The sequence below is a fragment of the Myotis nattereri genome, assembly GCF_964212035.1.
Source record: "Myotis nattereri genome assembly, chromosome: 2".
NCBI classification, from domain to species: Eukaryota; Metazoa; Chordata; class Mammalia; order Chiroptera; family Vespertilionidae; genus Myotis; species Myotis nattereri.
Window position 1 is genome coordinate 162,009,923 of NC_138076.1, and position 22,785 is coordinate 162,032,707.

The following is a 22,785-nucleotide window of genomic DNA, read 5'->3' on the forward strand; positions in this document are numbered from 1 at the left end:
ATCCTTGCTTATTTGGTAGGAAATAGCACTGAATAATCCAATGTTGTTTATTTTAACTATGACCCAGAAGTTAATGCCAAGAAGGATTTATTTTGTGTTTTTGTTGTTTACAAAACATATCATCCTTATAGTCCTAATCTGGTTCACAACTCAACGACTTCCAAGTCAATTAAAGGTAATAAAAATATAGAGAAGCAAAGTGAATGTAGGGATGAGGACATTTGCAAGTTTTGGTGTGTCCTAATATTAAAAATGCTTCACTAGGCCCTAGCTAGTTTGTCTCAGTGGCTAGAGCTTCATCCTGTGGACTAACGGGTCCCAGGTTTGATTCTGGTCAAGGGCACGTGCCCAAGTTGCAGGCTCAATCCCCAGTGTGGGGCGTGCAGGAGGCAGCCAATCAATGATTCTCTCTCATCATTGATGTTTCTATCTCTCTCTCCCTTCTCCCTTCCTCTCTGAAATCAATAAAAATATATTTTTTAAAAATATTTCACCAGATTTGTAAAAGAGAACCAGTTGTCTCAGTTAACATCTCATTAACTACTATTGTTTTATCAATTCACGTCAACAATTATTAACTGTGCATTTGCTAACTGTCTGATTGTCTAAATCAGTGGTTCTCAACCTGTGGGTCGCGACCCCTTTGGGGGTTGAACAACCCTTTCACAGGGGTCGCCTAAGACCATCGGAAAACACATATATAATTACATATTGTTTTTGTGATTAATCACTATGCTTTAATTATGTTCAATTTGTAACAATGAAAATACATCCTGCATATCAGATATTTACATTACGATTCATAACAGTAGCAAAATTACAGTTATGAAGTGGCAACAAAGATAATTTTATGGTTGGGGGTCACCACAACATGAGGAACTGTATTAAAGGGTCGCGGCATTAGGAAGGTTGAGAACCACTGGTCTAAATGATCTAGGGATGCCAAATAGTTTAAAATGTGCTCCTTGGCTTCAAACACACTATATTTTACTTGAAAAGAATAAATTCACAGAAATATAAGATTGTAAACTTCAGAAATCACCTTTCCCCACCTGTATTCTACGAAGATAAACTCTGATACAAAACATATGCTGAAAATGTAGCCTGATAGTGGAAAAACTCCAAGATTGGAGCCTAATTTTGTTTGCTAATTGTCTGTGTAAACAACTGTAAGCAAACAACTGAAATTCTTTCTATCTCAGTTTCCTCATCTATAAAGTGGAGAACTAGAATAATAATTTCAAAAGTTTCAATAGTTTCAAAAGTTTTCAAAGATTTAAATGCCATGATGTATATACAAGAGCTGTATGCTCTGTAGCAATATGTGAGTGGTAAGGTTTCTAAAGTAGGAGCTTCATGCTATTTTAAAATTTCACAAAATAAGTCTGTCTATCATCTGTCTATCTATCTATTTATCCATCTCATTATCAGAAAGGTATGTCCAGAAGTGATTAGCTCCAGGACAGTGGTTACCTCAAGGAAGGAAGAAAGTAGGAAGGAATGGGGAGTAAAATGAGACTTTAATTATATCTTTAATATTTTATTTATTTTTTATTAACAGAGATATGAAGAAAATATGACAAATTGTTTACATGTGTGAAAATAGGGTGGCAAGTGCAAGGGTATCTGTCACATTTTTTTTTTTACTTTTCTGTGTGTTGAAAAAATTCAATATCTAAACTTCTAGAGCATAAATGTGTTACTTGTAATCATCAGAGGTAGGATCGGGAGCCCCAAAATCATGTATGGACTTCAGTTTAAAATCTCTGCAAACTTAATCTATGGAAATTGCTGGGAGTAACTAAAAATAGCCACATGCTTCTTCTCATAATCCAATCCACCTCCTTACTCTTTCTTTATTAATTAGGTATATAGGAGAACAGTACTTTGGCTCTTGTACTTCAGACTTGAAATGATGCTAAGGGACCTTTCAATAAAAAGGTGGAAAGAGAGGTGCAGTTTTGGATCTAGTCCCCAGTCATTGGTATTATGTCTTCAGCAATAATCCATGAAAGGCCTTGGATTTAGGTAATGAATACAATGTTTCAAATTAGCATTCTCAGTGAGAAGGCACCAATAAATCCAGGCCCACATCCATATGGCTGTGGTAGATCCCACATACACATAGAAAAAGCTACTGTCTGGGCCGAGCCAGCTCAGCCAAGGTTTCAAAAGCCTGAGCGAGGGTGGTGAAGGATGCAGAAATGACAGATAAAGAGAATAAGCTGGGTCTAGGTCAGGGGTGGGCAAACTTTTTGACTCAAGGGCCACAATGGGTTCTTAAACTGGACCGGAGGGCCGGAACAAAAGCATGGATGGAGTGTTTGTGTGAACTAATATAAATTCAAAGTAAACATCATTACATAAAAGGGTACGGTCTTTTTTTCTTTTAGTGTTATTCATTTCAAACGGGCTGGATCCGGCCCACGGGCCGTAGTTTGCTCACAGCTGGTCTAGGTGGATCTTCCTGTGCCTGGCTGAGGCTACAGAGAGAGATATGCAGAGGCAAGCTGAGCCTTTATTTTATAGCCAGAGGTAAACAAGGTAGTGGTCACCATAGTTACAATGTTCTTGTGAGTTTCACTTGTTTTGGCAGCTCCACACCTCCCACAGCCCATTAGATACCTAGGAAGGATCTAGGGAGCATCATAAGGTCAAGCCGAATTATGTGAAGAGGACTATGTCCTCTAAGCTGGGACTTGTTTGTGGCTTTGCCAACAGGTCAGTCTGAGGCTTAACCCTATAGCCGCGCCCTACATCTGTCAGATCCAGAGACAGAGAAGCATTGAACAGACCATCAAGCCTCAAATGGAAGACAGAAGAAGGTGGTTGAGGGGATAGAGATCAATCAAAGGGCTTATATGCATGCATATAAGCATAACCAATGGACACAGACACAGGGAGGGTGACGGCATGTGCTGGGAGGGCAGCGATGGGGGGAAAAGGAGACATATGTAATACTTTAATTAATAAAGAATATAATCAAAGAATAAAAAAAGAAAAGAAAAGCCTACTGTCATCCTGGGCTAGTTCTCATATAAAGAATATGGACATGTCTGCCAGGGTATAACTAGAAAAGAGAAATATAGGGTGAACATCCAATGAACACTTGTATCTAATGAATAGTAGCAAGTTTTCTTTTGGAGAGACTAGAAATTTTATCAGTGGTATTTTTAATGTAAATTTTATTGAAATGTAGCATACATATTAGTAGCATTTCTTTTTCTAATGTAAATTTAATACAATTCAATGGCTATACATTTCAGTTATGCTAGATAAGTAAATCTAGATATCCACTATACAGCAAAGTGCTTATAGTTAACAATATGGTATTGCACTTCAAAATTTATTAAGAAGGTAGATCTCATGTTGTGTTCTGACTTCAAAAAAGCACAAAGGGAAAGAAGGAAGCTGAGAGTTTGGGATATGTCTGCTACCTTGATTGATGATAGTATCACAAGTGGTTGCATATGTCCAAACTTATCTCATTGAATACATTAAATATGTGCAGTTCTTTAAATATTAATTATACCTCAATAAAGCTTTTAAAATAATGATATACATTATATTGAAGTATAAACTAATTATTGAAAAATAAACAAGTATTAAATAGATAGCCCAAGGAATTTTCTCAAAGGGAATACACCTATAAAACCTGCAGTGGGACATTACCAGCACTCCAGAAGCTCCTTTCTGTCCCCTTCCATTCATACCCTGCTTCCAAGATAACTAGTAGCCTGACTTATGGCATCATAGGTAAATTTTGCAGTCTTAAATTTATATACATGGAATCATATAATATGTACTGTTTTATGTGTGTTTCCTTTGTTCAGCATTGGGTTTGTGATGTTCATCCATGTTTTGCAAGCAGCAATAGGTCGCACTTTTTATTGTTGCATAGCATTAAATTGTTTCTTTATCCTACAATTTAGTTATCTACACTAATAAAAGAGAAAAATGGTAATTGGCGTACGGCACTACCCTTTTCATTGGCTAATCAGGGCTATATGCAAATTAACTGCCAACTAAGATTGGCAGTTAACTGCCAACTAAGATTGGCAGTTAACTGCCAACAAGATTGCGGTTAATTTGCATATGTAGGCACAATGCAGGGAGGCGAAAGGGAAAGCAGGAAGAAGCCCCCTGCCACTGACAGTGATCAGAAACCCAGGGGGGAGCTAAGAGCTGGGGGGCAGGGCAAAGGCGGCTCTGGGGCCGCCTTTGCCCTGCCCCCCAGCCATGATCAGAGAATCAGGTGCCTTTTCTGCCCTGGCCAGTGATAGCAGGAAGTAGGGGTGGAGCCAGCTATGGGAGCTGGGCACGGTCAAAGCTGGCAGTCCCAGGAGCTAGGGGTCCCTTGCCTGGGCCTAAAGCGAAGCCCATGATCTCGGGGCCACTGCAGCTGCGGGTCCTTGCTGCCTGGGCCGGACGCCTAGGCCAGAGGCGTTAGGCCTGGGCAGGGGCGGAGCCTGCAACCGCGGGGAGCTGAGGGTCCCCTGCCCAGGCCTAATGCCTTGGCCAGAGGCATTAGGCCTGGGCAGGGGCAGAGCCTGCAACCGCGGGGAGCTGGGGGTCCCCTGCCCAGGCCTGACACCTCTGCCGGAGGCCTCAGGCCTGGTCAAGGGGCCGATTCGGTGATTGGTGATCGGAGGGTGATGAGGGTCAACTCCTCTGGCCAAGGCATCAGGCCTGGGTGGGGGGCGGAGCCGGGGATTGGGGGATATGATGGTCCCCTTGCCCAGGCCTGAAGCCTGGGTCAGAGGCGTCAGGCTTGGGCGGGGAGTGGAGCAAGCGATCAGAGGGAGATGAGGGTCCCCTGCCCAGGCATGATTCCTGGGTCAGAGGCCTCAGGCCTGGGCGGGGGCCAGAGCCAGTGATCGGGGGGAGATGGGGGTCCCCTGTCCAAGCCTGACACCTCTGGCGGAGGCGTCAGGCCTCGGCAAGGGGCCGATCAGGCGATCGGAGGGTGATGGGGGTCTACGCCTCTGGCCGAGGCATCAGGCCTGGGCAAGGGGCAGAGCCAGCAATCGTAGGGGTCTGGGGGTCCCCTGCCTCTTCCTGCAGTCTGATTGTTTTTGCATAGTTTTAATGTGCCTCAGGCTATAGGACACAGCCAGGCATAGACTCCACAGGGTGGGGTGAGAGGTTTTCCAACAGGATAGGTCAATTGCTCCAAAAGCTTCCTGGCTGGTAAAGGTCTGTCTGAAAAATATGTCCTCTGCAGTGTGGTGGAATGATAGCACAGAAAGCCGGGGTGGCTGCCTTCTGAGCTCTAATCCCAGAGCCCCCAGCCCTGGATTCTCCTCAAACAGCTCTAGTCCACTCTGCCCTCCCTATGCCAGAGCCCAAGATGAGTGGCTGCACATGAAATTTTGTGCATTGGCCCTTTAATAGGGTGCCTGCATTTCCAGCTGTCTCTGGCTGGCAGATAGCAACCCCTCTCCTTTTCACAACTAGATGTTATGTGGGTACCTTTCTCAGTTCTGGTGCACTGGGCTGGGGAATCCAGTTTGGGGTTTAGACCCCAGAGTTCTCCATGAGAATACCCCACAGCTGAGCTATCCCTCTGGAACTTCAGCTGCTGTCTGTGGGAGCTTGGCCAGCCCTCTTGTGCCTCCACACTTCCTATCAGTCTGTATGTGGTCTCCACTTCCCGTCCTTGGTTATCTGGGCTCTCTCCAGCTAGTCTTCAGTTGATTATTCAGAATGGTTTTTCTGTATTTTAGTTATAATTCCAGTTTGGTCCTGGATATTCCAGTGACCCAAAGAAATCTCAGGCTATTGGAGCATCACTTCATGAAATGTTTAATAATAGCAATAATTCCAATTTGGTCCTGGGAAAGTGTCAGTGTAGCTGCCACTTAATCTGCCACGATTTTGGGGCCTCCTATACTACTTATCATAGTGTTTTAGTAGTAATTGTAAATATTTATTTATACTAACATGCAGGGGTCCAACCCCAGCGGGTCCAGGGGTCCCCAAAGGTGTGGACGGAGTCGGCGAAGAAGGAATGACATGGAGACGGAGTTCAGTTGATCAGCAGCCTAGCCAGGATCTCTAGCCAGGATCTCCAGCCAAGTTCTGGTCTGGATCTCCAGAGAGGTTCTGCTCTGGATCTCCAGTGAAGTTCTGGTTAGGATCTCCAGCCAGGTTCTGTGTCCATGTTCTCTTGCTAGGTTCTCCAGGTTCTCCAGCCAGGTTCTGTAGCCATGTTCCCTCGCTAGGTTCTCCAGCCAGGTTCTGTCCAGGTTCTCCAGCCAGGTTCAGTCACCAGGTTCTAGTCAGCTTCTCTTGCCAATTTCTGTAGTCAGGTTCAGTCCAGGATCTTTTGCTATGTTCTCTCGCTAGGTTCTGTCTCTAGGTTCTGAGGCCAGTTTCTGTCCAGGATCTTTTGCCATGTTCTCTCCAGCAAAGTTCTTCTGTCTCTAGAGAACGTTCTGTGTAGGTTCTGTGCCTAGGTTCTGTCTCTCCTCGTTCTGTCTTCTTACATCTGTATTTATACCAGTTGATTCAATCCTATCAATCTCTATTACAAAGGTTAGGGCGTTTCTTATCTCCATTCCAGGGAGTAAAGATTATGTAGCTTAAGCATGATTGTTCATAGTTAAAGTGATTAATTACCCGCCTGGCACTTAGTTGAGAGGTTTTATTCCCTCCCTAACTTCAGAGGAAAATCCCTACCTGGGGAAACAACCTTTCTCAGAGAGGAGACCTTGGTTAAAACACATAGTGCCAAGAAGGTGAGCAAACATATTAAGAACAGTATGCCATATATGCCAGGTCCTTTGAAACAGCAAGGATGGACCAGCTCCCGGCACTAACATTTGTAATATTACATATACAACGTATTTTTAACATTATATTAAAATATATGTATGTAGCCTTAGCCAGTGTGACTTAATGGTTAGAGTGTTGGCCCATGGACTGAAGGGTCATGGGCTTGATTCCTGTCAAGGAATGTACCTCAGTTGCAGGCTGGATCCCAGCCCTGGTTGGAGAGCATGTGTGAGGCAACCAATCAATGTGTCTCTCTCACATCGATGTTTTTCTCTCTGTGTCTGTGCTCCTCCCTTCTACTCTCTCTAAAAAAAAATCAATGGAAAAAAATATCTTCGGATGAGGATTAACAACAATAAATACTATATATATATATATATATATATATATATATATATATATATAATGTTATATGTGTAATAAAATAATGGTTTATGTATAATATTACATATTAGAAAGAAAAGTATATATTTTTAGTTCAAGTTATAGTTTTAGAGGTACCTATTCTCAATTAGCTTAGGTATATCATTGCACATTTTATATCATATCATACCTTGATGAACTGTTTTTTTCATAAGGACATATAAAAATACAGAATTTGGAAAACAGGGTTGATTTTTTTCACTATTAAAAGCAAAGTACCAGTAAAAGATGTCTAAAAATATACATAATGATTTATTTTATAAAACGTTAAACACAACTAATCTACAGATGTTCAATTAGTAAACCCATTGCTATTATTAAGCACTTCATGAAGTGATGCTCCAATAGCTTTAGATTTCTTTGGATCGCTGAAGACTGATCAAGGCGAGGCCTCACTTAAGACCACTCCAATGGAATGGATGCACTCCAGTCCATTTCCCTGATAACTCACTTTAGCAGGCCTTCTCTGCTCCAGCCTCCGTATGAGATTACATTAAAAGCATCATGTGCAACTTCCATTTTAAAACTCCCAGGAAAGCAAACTCTATAAAACTCACAACACATCAGTGTTTGAAGTGGGCTTGGAAAATAATAATATCTAGGCATCCAATCCTCTGTGTAATGTTTGAAAACATAGCAGTAGCAAGGAGCCAGAACTAGAATCCAGGTACTCTGGTCCCAGTTCAAAGTTTTTCCACAGGCTACTTCACTCACCAGTTTTAGACAGAGAATTTCTTCCTTGTTTATAAAATTGAGTTGTTTCTCACTAACATTTATGCTGATCTCCATCTGTTTTTCTTCTGCAGATGGTAAATGTTTGATAAGCTCATATCTCAAAATGTAAAAATATAATCTCTAACCAAGAGGCAGTTGCTGCTGCTTCCTGAAAGACCTGATATTCTGCAAGAATATGACTCATAGAGAAGAAAGGGCGGTGTGGGTAGATAAGATGACCTCCTAAAAGTTTCTTTAAAATCTCTATATTTGCTTTTGTGATGTAGAAATTATGCACCCAAATCCCTGCTTCTGTAAATGTATTTCTCCAGTTTTGTTTCTATATTCCTTACTTAGGACTACTGGAGAATTGTTGCTAAGCTAAGGTTAGACAATGTGGTCAGTACAATGGCAGCACTGCAGTCCCAGCTTCTCATGATCACCTCCATGAATTTGTCAAATAACCACTATGTCTTGTTTTCTTCAACATAAAATCAATTTAAATACTACTGACTCTCATCATAAAATTATGTGAACCTATGGCACATATTTGAATGTAAAATGTAGTGATTTTAACCTATAAAATTATTTTTGGTTTTTAGCTACACAGAAGAAGGGTTTTTTGAGGAATCCGGACAGTCAATCTACAATGGTGAGTATAGACTCTGTCCTTTCTTCTATTGTTCTCCTACCTGGATAGCGATATGGCTGTATGTGTTTATGTGTCTGAGTGCACACCTCCATGTACTTATTATTTGGCAGCGAATTGTGTACGTGACTATGTGATTAGGGGACAGGTTAATTACAGATGAAGTCTATGTGATTCTTTCTGAGTAAAAATATGAGTGTAATTTTTGAGGTACTATATGTATGTACAGCTTGGGGTAGTTTTGCAAACATGTCGATGTCTGGTGTGACTGGGGGAGGGCGGGTAGCTGTGGGGGTGTCTAAGCCTGATTTTCTGTGACCTTGGCCTTATTATTTGACAGGGTGCCCCAGCCAGAGAACCAGCTTTGAAGATGACTTGACCCTTGGAGCAGAGGGTAAGTAGCACAGCTCTCTGAGGTTGAGATTGAATAAGACAGTATACATTGGATTGATTAAGGATAGGATGGAAGGGAATAACTGCAGAATGGAGCAGCCCATTCCTGGCATCTTAACCATAGGGAAAGAGCAATCTCAATAGCATCTAATGTGAAACTAAGAAAGCATCACATGCCCAAAAATACTTCTGCACCAACCTATTAGTATGTCTACTGGTCCACCATTGGAGCTTTCCTTTGGACCCTGGAAAGATAACATATAAAATCACGATAATATTGGCTGCCCAGACATCTTCAAAACGGTTCTCTGTGTAGGAAACCCAATGCAGCCTCAGTACTGAGTGTGAGAGAGACTGCATTGCAGGAAGATAAGGGCTTGAATAAAAGACAGAGGTATAGCAACCTACTACTATCTCCCGGGATCTGAAGACTCATATGGTGTGATAGAAAGTCTAGCCTGGAGAGCTGAATGACTCTATGCTTCTCAGAACAGAGGAACTCTCATCTAGAAACCATTCATGGTTCAGAAGTTCAGAGACTCAGGGCCAATTTTTCTCTTCTATATAAGTCCACCTTCCAGGCCTGTGTTTGATTGTCTTTAGATAAATCCATAAAGAATGGAATTCATGGGGTAGTGGCAGAGATGAACAGAAGGGGACTAAATTTTAAGTCCAGAGGAGCAGATTCAGTGGTTTTTATTTTCCCTTCTAACTTTCTCTTTACCGTTCTGTTCCTTGACCAGCCACACTGATGGCCACTAATGGCAACCTCTTCTCCAGGTAAGTATAAGGTCAGCCGGAGCTACTGAATTGGGGTAAGTGTCATAGTAAAAAAAAAAAAAAAAAAAAAAAAAAAAAAAAAAAAAAAAAAAAAAAAAAAAAATTAAAAACAAAGAGCTAAAAATTTACAATAGAGTGAAATTTCCTGATCAGGAATGAAGTCATAGACTGAATTTTCACAGTACATGGTTCAGAGGTACCCAGCAGGGAGTGACTCTGCCCAGCAGGGGTGTCTTGCAGCCAGGGTGCAAACTGCTTACAAGATTCCTATGACATCATCTCTGATCCCTGCAGGAATTTCCTGGAGACAGGCCGGCCCTGCCAGCTACTAGATCTTGGCTGCAGTATGGCTTCCAGCAGCATGACTGGTGGGACCAACAAGACTAGTTCAAGGTAGGTACTGGCAGGGGTAGAAGGATAGGGAAGATGAGAAACAGAAAAGAATGGAACTGAGAACTATTGCCCATTTTTTCTGGCATATCTTTCTGGAGCTTTAAGGCAATCAAATACTTGAGAAGTATGACCATATTTGCTTCAAGAATAGTGAGGAATACTGAGGAATCTACTGCTCAGAGTTTGCTGCTACGTGTGAAATAACAGGTGTCTTTCCACTGAGCTTTATACTGCAGGAGGTGTAATGGTACCACATGGTTCCTGGACTTAGTATTACCAAGTGTTCAATAAACAATCAATAAATGTATTGATTAACTGACTGATTTATTGATCGAATAAAGCAGTAAATATTGATTCATTCAGGCAGATTTCTATCCCCTAATGCAAGCCAGGCAATGACTGTATGGCATTTTAAAAGATGAAAAAGACAAAGAGCTTGCCCCCAGGAATTCAACAATCTAATAGAATGAACAAAATAACATGCAAATACCTTTAGAACAAGATGGAAAGTGATGAAAACTAGTGTGGTATAATTAAAAGTGGGAATTTCAAGTCAAAGTTTTTGTTTTGTTTTGTTTTTTAAAATTGATTTCAGAGAGAGGGAGGGAGAGGAAGAGAAAGATAGAAACATCAGTGATGAGAGAGAATCATGGCTTCCTCCTGAACGCCCCCTACTGGGGATTGAGCCTAAGGCATGTGCTCTGACTAGGAATCAAACCATAACCTCCTGGTTCATGGGTGATGCTCAACCACTGAGCCATACTGGCCGGCCTCCAGTCAAAATGTGAATTTGAGACCTGGTTCGGAGACTTATTAGTCATATTACTATCTTTAGTGACTTGTCCTTACAGAGCCCTAGCCCTGGCCCACACTCCAGTTCAATTAAATCAGCATCTCTTGAGATAAGACTCAGACATCTTCATGTTTTAAAGCCCCCTGACAGTGATTCTAATATGCAGCCCTGGTTAAGAACCAATACTCAGACTTAGGCCCACAATTCAGATAAGGAAACGTGAGACCATGGAAATAATATCAGCACTTAGGTAACAAACATAATAGTACAGCCAGGGATCCCAATTATCCAGCTGTTAATTAAATAAAGCTACCTATTTGGATCAAAAAGCCCAAAATCTTTTCTGAAGAGAGTGAAAGTGTTTATTCAAAGTCTCAAGTAATCCACAGCCCTCCTACCCCATTGTTGTTTGGGATGCGTAGTTATTGAGCTCTGTGTCACCCAGCCTGGTGGAACACAGATTTGAATGCAGATACATGTTGGTGTCATGAAGAGAGAAGGGCTTCTGTACTGAAAATGGAGCTACAAATGGGTCTACCTCTCAAAATCAGGTTTTGAACATCCCTCGCAGTGGGTCCTCAACTAAGGTTGTTTTGTTCAATGCTCTTTTGTTACAACATTGATGAGATGACATTAGGAACTTAACAGTTGTTTATAACAATTAGCCTATGGTAAATTTGATTTCACTATATGTTGTTTTGCTTAAAGTCACAAAACCTATCAATGACATTCAATGAGGACATACCGTATTGAAAATTTTTTGCCCTCAGAGTGAGGTTAAAATGGGTTTTATGTTCCCTACACACATATTCTCTAATTGTCCCCCACAACCGCTAAGGGTAAACTGGGTGGCAAGTTGCAAAGCACTTGGCAAAAGCCAGCTATGTCATAGTACGTATTTGCAAGTGGGAACTGACTGGTTAATAACACAACCACAGATTTCTTTGTATCTGTACTCACTTTAATTGTTCAAATCCTCTCATAGTAAATTTTCATTCACCTGTAATCAGTTATTCAAAGTCCTATGATAGAATTTCATTCAATTTTTAAATCAGAGCTGTATTGCAATTCCCATGTTTCAGACAGAAAATTTATGTTCAGAGAAATAAAAGTTTTTCTCAAAGTCAAAGATACTTGGATTACCCTGTCCCTCAAAATCACCCCTACTTACCCAAATTCCCTTTTTTTCAGCATCTCTGAGATTCTGGAAAAGGTGCAAGAAGACGCAGAAGATGTCCTCTTCAATCTGGGCTTTGGTCAGGAAGACCACAAAGACACTTCTCGAATCCCTGCCCGATTTTTCACCAACCCCTCCCAGGCCAGAGGCATTGATTTCCAGCTCTTCTTGAAGGCCCAGGTGCAGAGGATTGAGATGGAGGACCCATGCCTCATGCTGGCCAGTGAGTGTTCCCACAGATCCATGCTCTGCTTTTTCCTGAACCTCCAGACAGTGATCAATGGATCCAAATCCTACTTTCTCTCGATTAACTTCATGTGACCCTTTGTCTCTTGTGTCTATTTTCCCTTATATTATCTTCAGTGAAGATGGATAACATTGGCATCTTCTCATAGGTTTATCCTCCAGAGAAAGAATGGCTCGGGGATATTTATTTTAAACAAGCGCACAGATGATTCTTATGCAATCCTTAGACCACATCTAGGGAAACAATAATTTAAGTTATACTGATTTCATAGTAAGGAAAGATATGAGAGGGCTCTTCTACCATGATGAGGTATGAAACATTCTATTTAATTCCATATGTTAGAATATATTTCAAATTATATTCTGCTACACTGAAAACAAGATGGTGTTTCTGACAGTGATGTTTCAGATTCTTTGTATCAGATTCAACTTAGAGGTTTAGTAAAACTAGACTCCTGAGCGACTAAAACAAGAATTTTGAGTGGGAGTAGTTTCACACCTTAGAGGATTCTTCGTCACACTCTTCTGAGGATAGTTTATTGAATTTGTTGTATGTACCAGGTACATAATTATATGTTAAATTTTGGAATAGCAATAGCTAGACAAGAGGAGCATGACTCTTGCCTTCAGGAAGGTTACAATTTAATGACTTTATGGTTTATCACAGTGCTTTTCAAACATGGATGTGCGCATGAATTACCAGAGGATATTGTTAAAATGTATGGGATATAGTCAGATTCTGTATTTATGACAAGTTACCAAGCAATGCTGATGCTTCTGGACTACTGGCCACACTTTGAGAAGCAAAGGTCTAATAGAAATGATAGAGTTCATCTAAATTCTCTACTCCAGTTCATTGCCTAGTCATTGCTATCCCTCAAATTTGTTGCCTTCTATAACCCTAATGTTTTATTACTAAAAAAAATAATAATGTTGATTTTGTAACATTATTTTTTGTTTCTTATCATGTTTTTGATCTAAAGCAAACACAGTGCTAGAGGTCATTGTTTAGGAAATACTGACAACAGAAAGATATGCTAACTCAAGATATAGAAATGTTTCTCAGACCAAATAGAATTAATTTTTGGACTAAAGTAAAATAGCTACTTGGTGTGGGAAGTCAAGAAATCAGGAAAGTGGAAGGACACTTAACTTTGGATGGTGAACATATAATACAATATACAGATGATGTATTATAAAATTGTATACTTAAAACCTTTGCAATTTTATTAACCAATGTCACCCCAATAAATTCAATAAAAATTAAAGAAAAATCAAGAAAGGGGCATCTGAGTGTCAAAAATCTAGGAGATTTGCTAGTGGGGAAATTAATACCTTCTTTCTGGATTTTAGGTTTAGGAAGGTTATTGAAGGGAGAAATTTAAGAAATAATTTGCTGATAGCCTCCCAGACTCACTGTTTTCAACTCTTGTACCCAGGCAGATTTAAGCAAGTGCAAACACTGGCTGTCACTGCTGATGCCTTCTTCTGTCTCTACTCCTATGTGTCTAAGACACCTGTCCAAAAGTTCACACCACCCCACATGTTCTGGAATTGCAACCCAACTGATGTGCCATCCATCAAGATTCTGGCCCCAGAACCTGAACCTCACTCACCCAGAGATCGCCTCCGGAAAGCCATCTCCAAAATGTGCCTATATACATGCCCCCGCGTTCAGTTATCACCACCCCACAATACCTCCAAAAGGAACAGTTTGGACCAAGTGGTGTGGGAAGTGATGGACAGAGTGAGAGGAGAGAAGCTCATTCTTCAGCAAGACCCTGAGTTTGGACCAGGCTCACAGGAAGGTCCTGTGCCCCCCATCAGGGGTACAATGCTGCCTACTTCTTGTTCATGTGTCCTCTGCCCTAAAGAGGAAACACAGCAGGGGATGTCCACAGTGTGCGAACCACTGCAAACTCTGCATTCTAACCCCAAGATACCCTATTGCACACATTCTCTGCCCAGAGAAAATCTACAGTGGAGGACAGATCCTGCACAGGTAAAGAGAGAGTTGTGGGGTCTACAGGCCACCAATAAGGAAGTCCACTTGGTCAAGGATGAGACTTTCTGGAAAAGGAAGAGCAGAGCAAGGAAGAGTCTGTTTCAGAAGGATCCCACTGTCAGGAAGGTTAACTCATTGGATCTGTCCATCATCCAACAGAAATGGAAGCAGAGCCAAGAGAGGCCAGAACTGCGCCGATCTCTAACCCATCAGCAGCAGGACACTTTTGACTTGGAGGAGGTGAGTAAATTGGAGATGGGGAAGAGCCTAGCAGAGAAAGGCTCTGAATTCTTGTCCCTGGGTAAAGGAAATCCAGGTTCCCTGTCCTTATCAGATATACCAATTCTTGAATTACACTCTGAGTCCTTTGGGAATGAGTTAACATAGAAAGAGGAAAAGAAATAGGCCCAGTTTCTTAAGAGCATTCAGGTCTCCAGAACTGCTTTTCTCATTCCTCGTCTTATCTGAGCTTCCTGAAGTTTCTCATCAAGCACCTTGTGGGATCCACATAAGAGCAGAGGTCAGTCATACACTAAGCTAAACACTATTAAATAAAATATTTTCTCTTCTACCTTTACAAATATGTAACCATAAAGACCTGGAAGTCCAGGTTCAAATCTAGAATTCTCAGACTCTTAGGACTTCTATAGGAGAACATGACAGTGTGGGCAGAGCCACTCTCCAGCCCCTGGCCTGTCCTCTTCTCCTCCCATGCCAACATCTGTTCTGACCATCAGGGGTTTCATACACAAGTGTGTGAACATCCCAGCCTGCAAATCCAAATGCCTCATACCCCTTATCCCCACAAATAGCCATCCATTGGCCATCACTCAGGCCCAGGAGTGCATATACTAATAAGGAGATGGCTCATGAGAGGACAGACACCAGGTACAACCAGTGCAGTCCACTGAAGCAGGCTTGAGCCATTTGAGCAGTATATTTGAGATTCCGGATAACTGGTGTATGGTCTAGAAGGGGTAGTTTAGGATCCAGGTGAGCACATCCCCTAGGTCTGCCAATTCTTTACTCCATGGACTCTCAAAAACTCAGGACTCATCTTGCCTAGGTCTATAGTTCTGCCACCAAATACAAGGGTTTCTTGGCAAAGCTCTCAAGTCTTTGCCACGACAAGAAGCCGTGATGATTCAAAATATCATTTGCATGTATGTCACCTCTCACTGAATGTAGAGCGCAACCTCAGCTCCTGCCTTCCTCACTACCGGCTCTTGCCAAAGGAGAAGAGACCAAGTCTCTCAAGCCTCCTTCCCCTACAGCTGCCTGACATCCTGCACCTTTCCCCACCAGTGGCTCTGACTAGTTCTGCTGGGATCTTGGTTACAGGTGCAAAGCAACAGTGAGGACGACGAGGAGACATACTGGGCCAGCAGATGCATACCCCCTCACCTTTACCATCCTTTTGTTGGCAAAGACTCAAGAAGTAAGTCAGTCTCTTCTCTCTCTCTCTCTCTCTCTCTCTCTCTCTCTCTCTCTCTCTCTCTCCATCCTGGCTGCATATCATAATCACTTGGGAATATTTTTTTAATACTCACAATGAAGAGTCCCACATCCTGAAATCCTGATTTAATTGGGATGGCATGGAAACCAGTGGCTGATATTTTGTTTTTAAGCTCCTAGGGCAATTCTATTATGGGTAGATAAATACTTCTCTAGATCCGTGATTCTCAGACATTAGCATTAGAATCATCCAGAGGATTTATTCAAATACTAATGGCTGGGCCCCAATTCCCAGAGTTTCAGATTAAATAGGTATAGACAGGGCCTGAAAATATGCATTTCTAACAAGTTCCCAGGTAATGCTGATGCTGCTGGTCTGGTGATCGCAGTCTGAGAACTGCTGCTCTGCGGGAAATCCTACAGAATCTTAATATTAAAAACATAGCCTGCAGGCCAGAAGCATTGACATCACTTGGAATTTTGTTAGAAATTTGGAATCCCAGTCCCTACCTGATGAATCACCATTATATCAAGATCCATAGTGATTCTTCTGCACATCGGAGTTTGAAAAGCATTGTAGGAGTTTTGTAACAGGTGAGGAACGATCATGGAGATTTACATGCCAGCACCTACATTTTTAGCTACTTCTTACTCAGCCCACATCATAGGACTTAGGGAAGACTCCTCAGTGTATCTCACAGCTTTGTTCATTTAGGCTCTGAGCTCCTTTCTGCAACAAGGGTCTGATGTCGAATCTCACATACGTGGTTATTGCCACTAAAATGTCTTTCCTTGTGATGTGAGTTTTGAATATTAACCCTTTCAGAGGCAACCCCTATACATTTGAACATTTGGGCAAAAGATTTATTGTTTAAACTAGGTGAAACTTAATCTTCTATAGTTTTTACCACCTGTATCTCAGGACCACAGAGAAGATGGCATCGGGGATAATGACTATTCCAAGATAGTAGGAATTGAAACCTTTCTTGAATTAAGTATATGAATAAGGATTCATCTAGTTTAGAGTTCCCTTCATTGTGCATATCTTAGAACTATTTACTGCACTTCCTAGCACAATACCATTTTTGTTAAAACTCCAAAATTTCAGTGTTATTAGTCCATAATCACAAAGATCTCTACAATTCTCTTTTAATTCTAATAATCTGTGGCTTGGAGCCCTAATGGCTCTTCTTTCTCTCTTACCCATTACCTTCATCTCCAGGTATACAGATTAGTGACTCACAAAAGAGGTAACTATCAGGAGGCAGCAATATGTTATATACAGTTGAAAAAATTTAAGACATGGAGTCAAATGACATACCTCATATTAGTTCTTGCAGAAATCACTTTAGTTTTGTCCTATGAAATAGGAGAATCACACACACACACACACACACACACACACACACACACACACACTGTAATCCCCCTTATCCATGAGGGATATGTTCCAAGACCCCCAGTGGATGCCTGAAACCATAGATAGTACTGAATGCTATATGTACTATGTTTTTTCTGATAATATATACCTATGATAAAGTTTAATTTATAAATTAGGCACAGTAAGAGATTAACAACAACTAATAATAAAATGGAACAATTGCAACAATATACTGTAATAAAGTTGTGGGAATGTGGCATTATTAAATAAAATAAGAATGGCTTGTGATACCCTGACAGCTAATGTGATAACTGAGATGATTGCTGAGTGATTAATGGGCAGGGAACATTTAAAGTGTGGAGACTTTGAACAAAGGGATGTTTTATGTCCCAACTGGGATGGAGCAGACAGTGAGAGATTTCATCACACTATTCATAATAGCGTACAATTTAAAATTTCTGAATTTTTTATTTCTGGAATTTTTCATTTAATATTTTCAGGCCGCTGTTAACCATGGGTAACTGAAACCACAAATAGCAGGGGACTACTGTACAGAGCTTGGCTCAAGTGCCACTTATCCAGCAGATGTCAGCCTTGCACAAGAAAATACCAAGATGTCCGGCAAAGCAGGCCACAGGGAGGATCTATATAGTTATGCCAGGGAGGAAGTATTTCTAGAAGTTACACATTTCACATAAGTTACTAGATTCCATTATCTGCCATGGTGATGCAATTTCATTATAGCAAAAGAGATTGCAGTTAGAAATGCTGTATTTTACTTATTCCAAGGCGTACCTTTTCCACATTTTAATCTCTCAAGTGGAATGGGTCTTAATAATTGCCACTATCAGCCTATTTAATTGTCTAATGTTTTTGCCTCCTTAGTGAAATATAAAATAATTATAAATCTTACAAATGATGGCTTATCCGAGTCAATAAAACAGTGTAACTTTAGACATTAAATGCACTTAGTCTCTCAGATAAACGAGGAAGTGATTTTGCAGATTTTCCTTTTATGCCTCTCTTGAAGAATGAGAAATCCCTTCACTGACACAGTCTTTGGCTGAGACAGGGACCACAGTGGTTCTCAAATCTTTCCAGTGCTCTGTGAGTTTTCTTAATCGTCTTTTCTCAAAGCTATGAAGTATCTCCCTCAATCATCCTTAAGAGATCATAGGAAAGGGAAGATAACCATGAAAACAGCTCAGTACTGCCAACATTAAAGACTGTGTGCGAAATATGGAAGGGAGAAATTCACTTACCACCATCAAAGGCAGAGATAGGTGGCACAGTCCTGGATCTACTGAAAAACAACCCCACTCTGTCTCTTCCAGGGTCTGTAATTATTTCCAAGAGATGAATTATCACCCAGGATCTCTGTATTCAGTCCCAGAAGTTAATCTACTACTGATTATCAGGCATGGGAGGGTGTGAACATGGGTAGGAAGTGGTAGCCGCACCCAACCAGCCACTGTGTCCAGTTTGTAGTTCTCATTGCACAAAGACACTCACTTAAAGAGGCAAATACCATCGCTTCTCGGCCTTTTGGCTAAGATCAAGTGTAGTATCTGTTCTTATCAGTTTAAAGAGGCAAATACCAGTTCAAATCCAGCTCTATAGAGCTTACCGCCCAAAATCTCAAGGTTTCTTCATTTATAAGATAGAATTCCTTTTTTTCTTCTGTAATTAGTACAAGGGCACCTTTTCTGTTAAAAAAGGATCTGGTCCCCAGCTATCAGCTTTCTTCCCCTCCCACTCTATCATTTAGTCTCTACCAGAGAAGTCTTACTCTTCCTCGAAGTTCCTGGAAAAGGATGGCCCTCATCATTCCCCATCATTTGCACCATGCTCAGAATTTTCCAATTCATAGCCCTTTTATTGGTGCCCTATTGCTGAAATTTAAACCATTTCACCTTTACCACATTTATAAAAGGCAGGGCCAAGGAGGTTTTTAAATTTTCGTTGTTTGTTTCTTTTACCAAATTTGAGGTAGCACAGGCCAACAGGTATTCTATTTGTGAAGTGATCATGTATGGAGATGGGAGGTTTCATTTTATGGTCAACTCTTCTAGTGGCAGTGAGAGAAGAGACAGGAAGGGTTTGTGGGGAGGGCTGGTACAGAGCATAGGATAAAGAATAACTAGTGTGACATAATCCTATAGGGGGTTATTCTAAGTGCTATCTGTGTGTACTTGGTGGACCCTATTGGGCCAGGTAACTACAGACTTGCTCTTTGGTGTAAAGCTTTTCCATATAATATTAACAATAATATATTTATATAGACACTGGACAGTTAATTTTTATGCCAAAATAAATTCCTAAAGAGGAACTACTAGATATGAAGTACAAGGAGAGATGGGAATAGGGAGAGGGGAGGGAGAGAGGACATTGTGAGAATATGACAATTATTTTTCTGGCTCAATTATAATTCTTACCAAGATTGTTTTGTGCCCATTAGGGAAATATAATCAAAGATAAAATCTTCTCCCACCCCAGAAAACCTCTCCAAAAGGTATAAGAGAAAGAAAACAGTTTTTATTTTTAAATAAACATTAAACCAGAACATGATGTGCATCACAGGCAATACACGAACGAGGTTGTAAAGACAGAAAGAAATCTGACCTGTCAAATAACCAAACAAATACAACCCATTACACTCATGTCAAATAAACAATGACTAGTGCTCTTATCAGAGAACTCAACAGCACCATCTGTCATACATAGTTCATCTGGCATTTACCTAGTAACTGGGGTGGCCAACTATGTTAGCTAATTGCCTTTATCCAAAGGAATAATAAAAGTTCTCCTATCTTTTTTTTTAAAACGCATTTTATTGATTTTTTTACAGAGAGGAAGGGAGAGAGATAGAGAGCTAGAAACATCGATGAGAGAGAAACATTGATCAGCTGCCTCCTGCACATGTCCCACCGGGAATGTGCCTGCAACCAAGGTACATGCCCTTGACTGGAATCGAACCTGGGACCCTTCAGTCCGCAGGCTCTATCCACTGAGCCAAACCGGTGCTGGCAAGTTCTCCTATCTTTATGGTAGAAGATAGTTTTTTGAGTTGGAACCAAGCCCCTAAGTTAGACTCCTACCCTCCCGTGAAGATCAGAAGTTTACTTTGATTTAACTTCATCAGATGACATGGGGACATAGAAAAATGAACTTCCCAGAGGATGACATTTCCAGGTGAATCTGGACAGATGAGTAAAGGCAGTGGGAAGAAGTAGAAGAAGCAGGACATTGATATCCTAGTTAGAGGGATAACATGTTCAAAGGCAGACAGGAATGGAAAATCATATCTTCAGAAACTATATCTTGTGCCTAGTGGGAGAAATGGATTATATGAGATAAATTAAAAATTAAGACTAGGAAAGATTACTAGAAAACAGATTATGAAACAAAGTCTTCTATGTTATTTTAAATATTTTTATTCAGTCTAGGGAACCTCTTAAAAGTTTTAGAAAGGAATTATCTGATTAGATTTCTATTTTAGAAAGATCTACCAGAGATATGAGATATGGGCAGAAATAGGGAGCCAGTGGAGGAAGGGAAATCATTCAAGAGGGGAGAAGAAGAGTGAGATTTTTAATATATACAGTGGCTAAACCTAGGAAATGGGAGGTGAGGGAAAGAAACAGAGAAATTTCCAGCTTTTTTCCTTGAGTGACTGCCATAAAATATCCATCAGGAATGAGAATGCAACTAAATAATGATTAGGAACCTTGATAAGATTTTTTATTTATGTGACAGGGCTTAAAAATATTAATGAAAGTGAATAGGAAATTATGTAAATAAGGTAGGTAAAGGGGTCAAGAGACTCTAACAAGTGTTTTTTTGCTTTTGGTCTTTGGTTTTGTTTTGTTTTGTTTTGTTTTGTTTTAGGATGGGGAAGGTTTAAACATGTATATTTGCTGAAGGGGAAGAATCAATAGGGTGGGAGAGACTAGGGTTCAGGAGGGAAGGGAGAATGATGACCTGAGGTCACTGGAGAATTAGATTGAGTTGAGAGCCAAAGTACTTTGGGGTGGGGAGTCAGTTAGTCATGAACTAGAGGTGCAGATCTTTGAGATTAGAGGAAAGGAAAAAGGACAGGTGTGAATACAGTTACATTGGTCATTTGGGGAAGAAGCCCAGAAAGTTCTGCCTATTGGCTTCTCTCTTTTGCCTGTTAAGGTCATCACTGAAAGTGTGATGCCAGGAATTTCAGGAAGATGGTAAAGATTTGATTTGTCGCTATGGAGAAAGGATGAGAAATATTTATGAATATAAACATCTATTCGCAATTGAATAAGTGAATAATGTTGAGGCTCAGCTCAAGGTGCAGGACATGGGTTTGCAACGGTTTTGTAATTTTCTACAGCAATGCTCAGCAATATATATAAAATAATAAGAATAAAATATAGGGATACTTTTATAAGTATAAACAGAGGTGTACATTCCAGATATCTCACTTCATGGTGAGAAGGGCAGAAAGCCAGTCACATGACTGCTGCTGCTGATAACAATTTTAAATATTACTTATAGTAGTGAGAAGCGTTTCCACAGGTGGGATATGAAAGTTTCTATTAGCACCAATACCCAACATTGTCTTAAAAATGCATGATGTGTTTCCTTTTCATTTGCATTGCAGGCCTTCTCCACCACCACAGTGCATGCTCTGACAGCAGTGGCTTCGTAGAAGAGCCTAATTCCCACCTCTTCTTGCAGGAGGTGGTATTGCCTCCAACCTCCAGCTCCTGCTCCCAGACCTTACAAAGTCCTGGACTCAGTGGGAGAAAGGCAGCATGGCACACAGGGAAGGAGACCAGACTGAGCGACTTGGAATCTACGTCCTGATGCTGTCATAAGCTGAACGCACAGAGAAAGACCTTAGGCATGGCTTCATTCCTCTGCGTGTAGATGTCTCTACTATGTAGGTATTAGAATACATGATATGGACAGTGGTAAACTAGACAAAGACTTAATTTTCTCCCAAATTTGACACTGCATAGATCAGTTAGAGGATTTAAGGATGATGAAGTTTGAGAGACAACAGTTGCTACTGGGATGCTCTCAACGGGCTCAAGCTAAGTGAGGAAGGAAAAACCCCACTTCCATACTCAGAAACCTTGGTGCACCCCACAAGCGAAGTCCCTCTGAGCCTCTACTCATTCCTATGTGCTCTCCATTAAATTCCAGAATGTCTTCCACATCACCCGAGTCCTGATTTTCTTCTTGAGGCCTCATCTGAGGAGATCCACTTACAGCCTCCCCCTTAAAATCAGCTTCTCCCTCTACCCCAAACTTTGTATCTTCAAAGGAAGAGATGAGTGGAATTCAGAGTCTCTCTTCTTGGCCACTGCAAAAAAAAAAAAAAAAAATACAGTATTTTCTGCTGGCAGAAAACAATACAAATAAAATATTTTCAAATCTTGCCATGTTTCTGGAGAACTAAAAGTCATGGTTTCTGTTGGATGAAAAACGTTGCCAAACATTTTCTACAAACGGCTTGAGCACCTACAGGGCTCTACAGTAAGGTAGTATGTGGTGCAGACATCTTAGATACATTGCTCCCCAAGAACATTTTAGTAGAGTGGGAGAGGTCTCTCTCTCT

The 22,785-nt window shown here is 40.9% G+C and overlaps 1 protein-coding gene across 2 annotated transcripts in view; it reads left to right on the forward strand.

Moving 5' to 3' along the window:
• TESPA1 (thymocyte expressed, positive selection associated 1) overlaps window positions 1–22,623 on the forward strand; it is a 39,555-nt gene extending 16,932 nt beyond the window's left edge. The window contains exons 6-14 of one of the 2 annotated variants that reach the window (XM_081084626.1): window positions 8,517–8,566; window positions 8,904–8,957; window positions 9,700–9,736; window positions 10,031–10,129; window positions 12,114–12,322; window positions 13,785–14,347; window positions 14,510–14,590; window positions 15,692–15,788; window positions 21,823–22,605. In XM_081084626.1, the coding sequence (XP_080940752.1) occupies window positions 8,517–8,566; window positions 8,904–8,957; window positions 9,700–9,736; window positions 10,031–10,129; window positions 12,114–12,322; window positions 13,785–14,347; window positions 14,510–14,590; window positions 15,692–15,788; window positions 21,823–22,028 (1,396 nt within the window). In that variant the 3' untranslated portion in view covers window positions 22,029–22,605. Of the gene's footprint in view, window positions 1–8,516; window positions 8,567–8,903; window positions 8,958–9,699; window positions 9,737–10,030; window positions 10,130–12,113; window positions 12,323–13,784; window positions 14,591–15,691; window positions 15,789–21,822 lie in introns of both variants that reach the window. The other variant, XM_081084625.1, reaches the window with a different exon arrangement.
• Window positions 22,624–22,785: the final 162 nt, after the last annotated feature.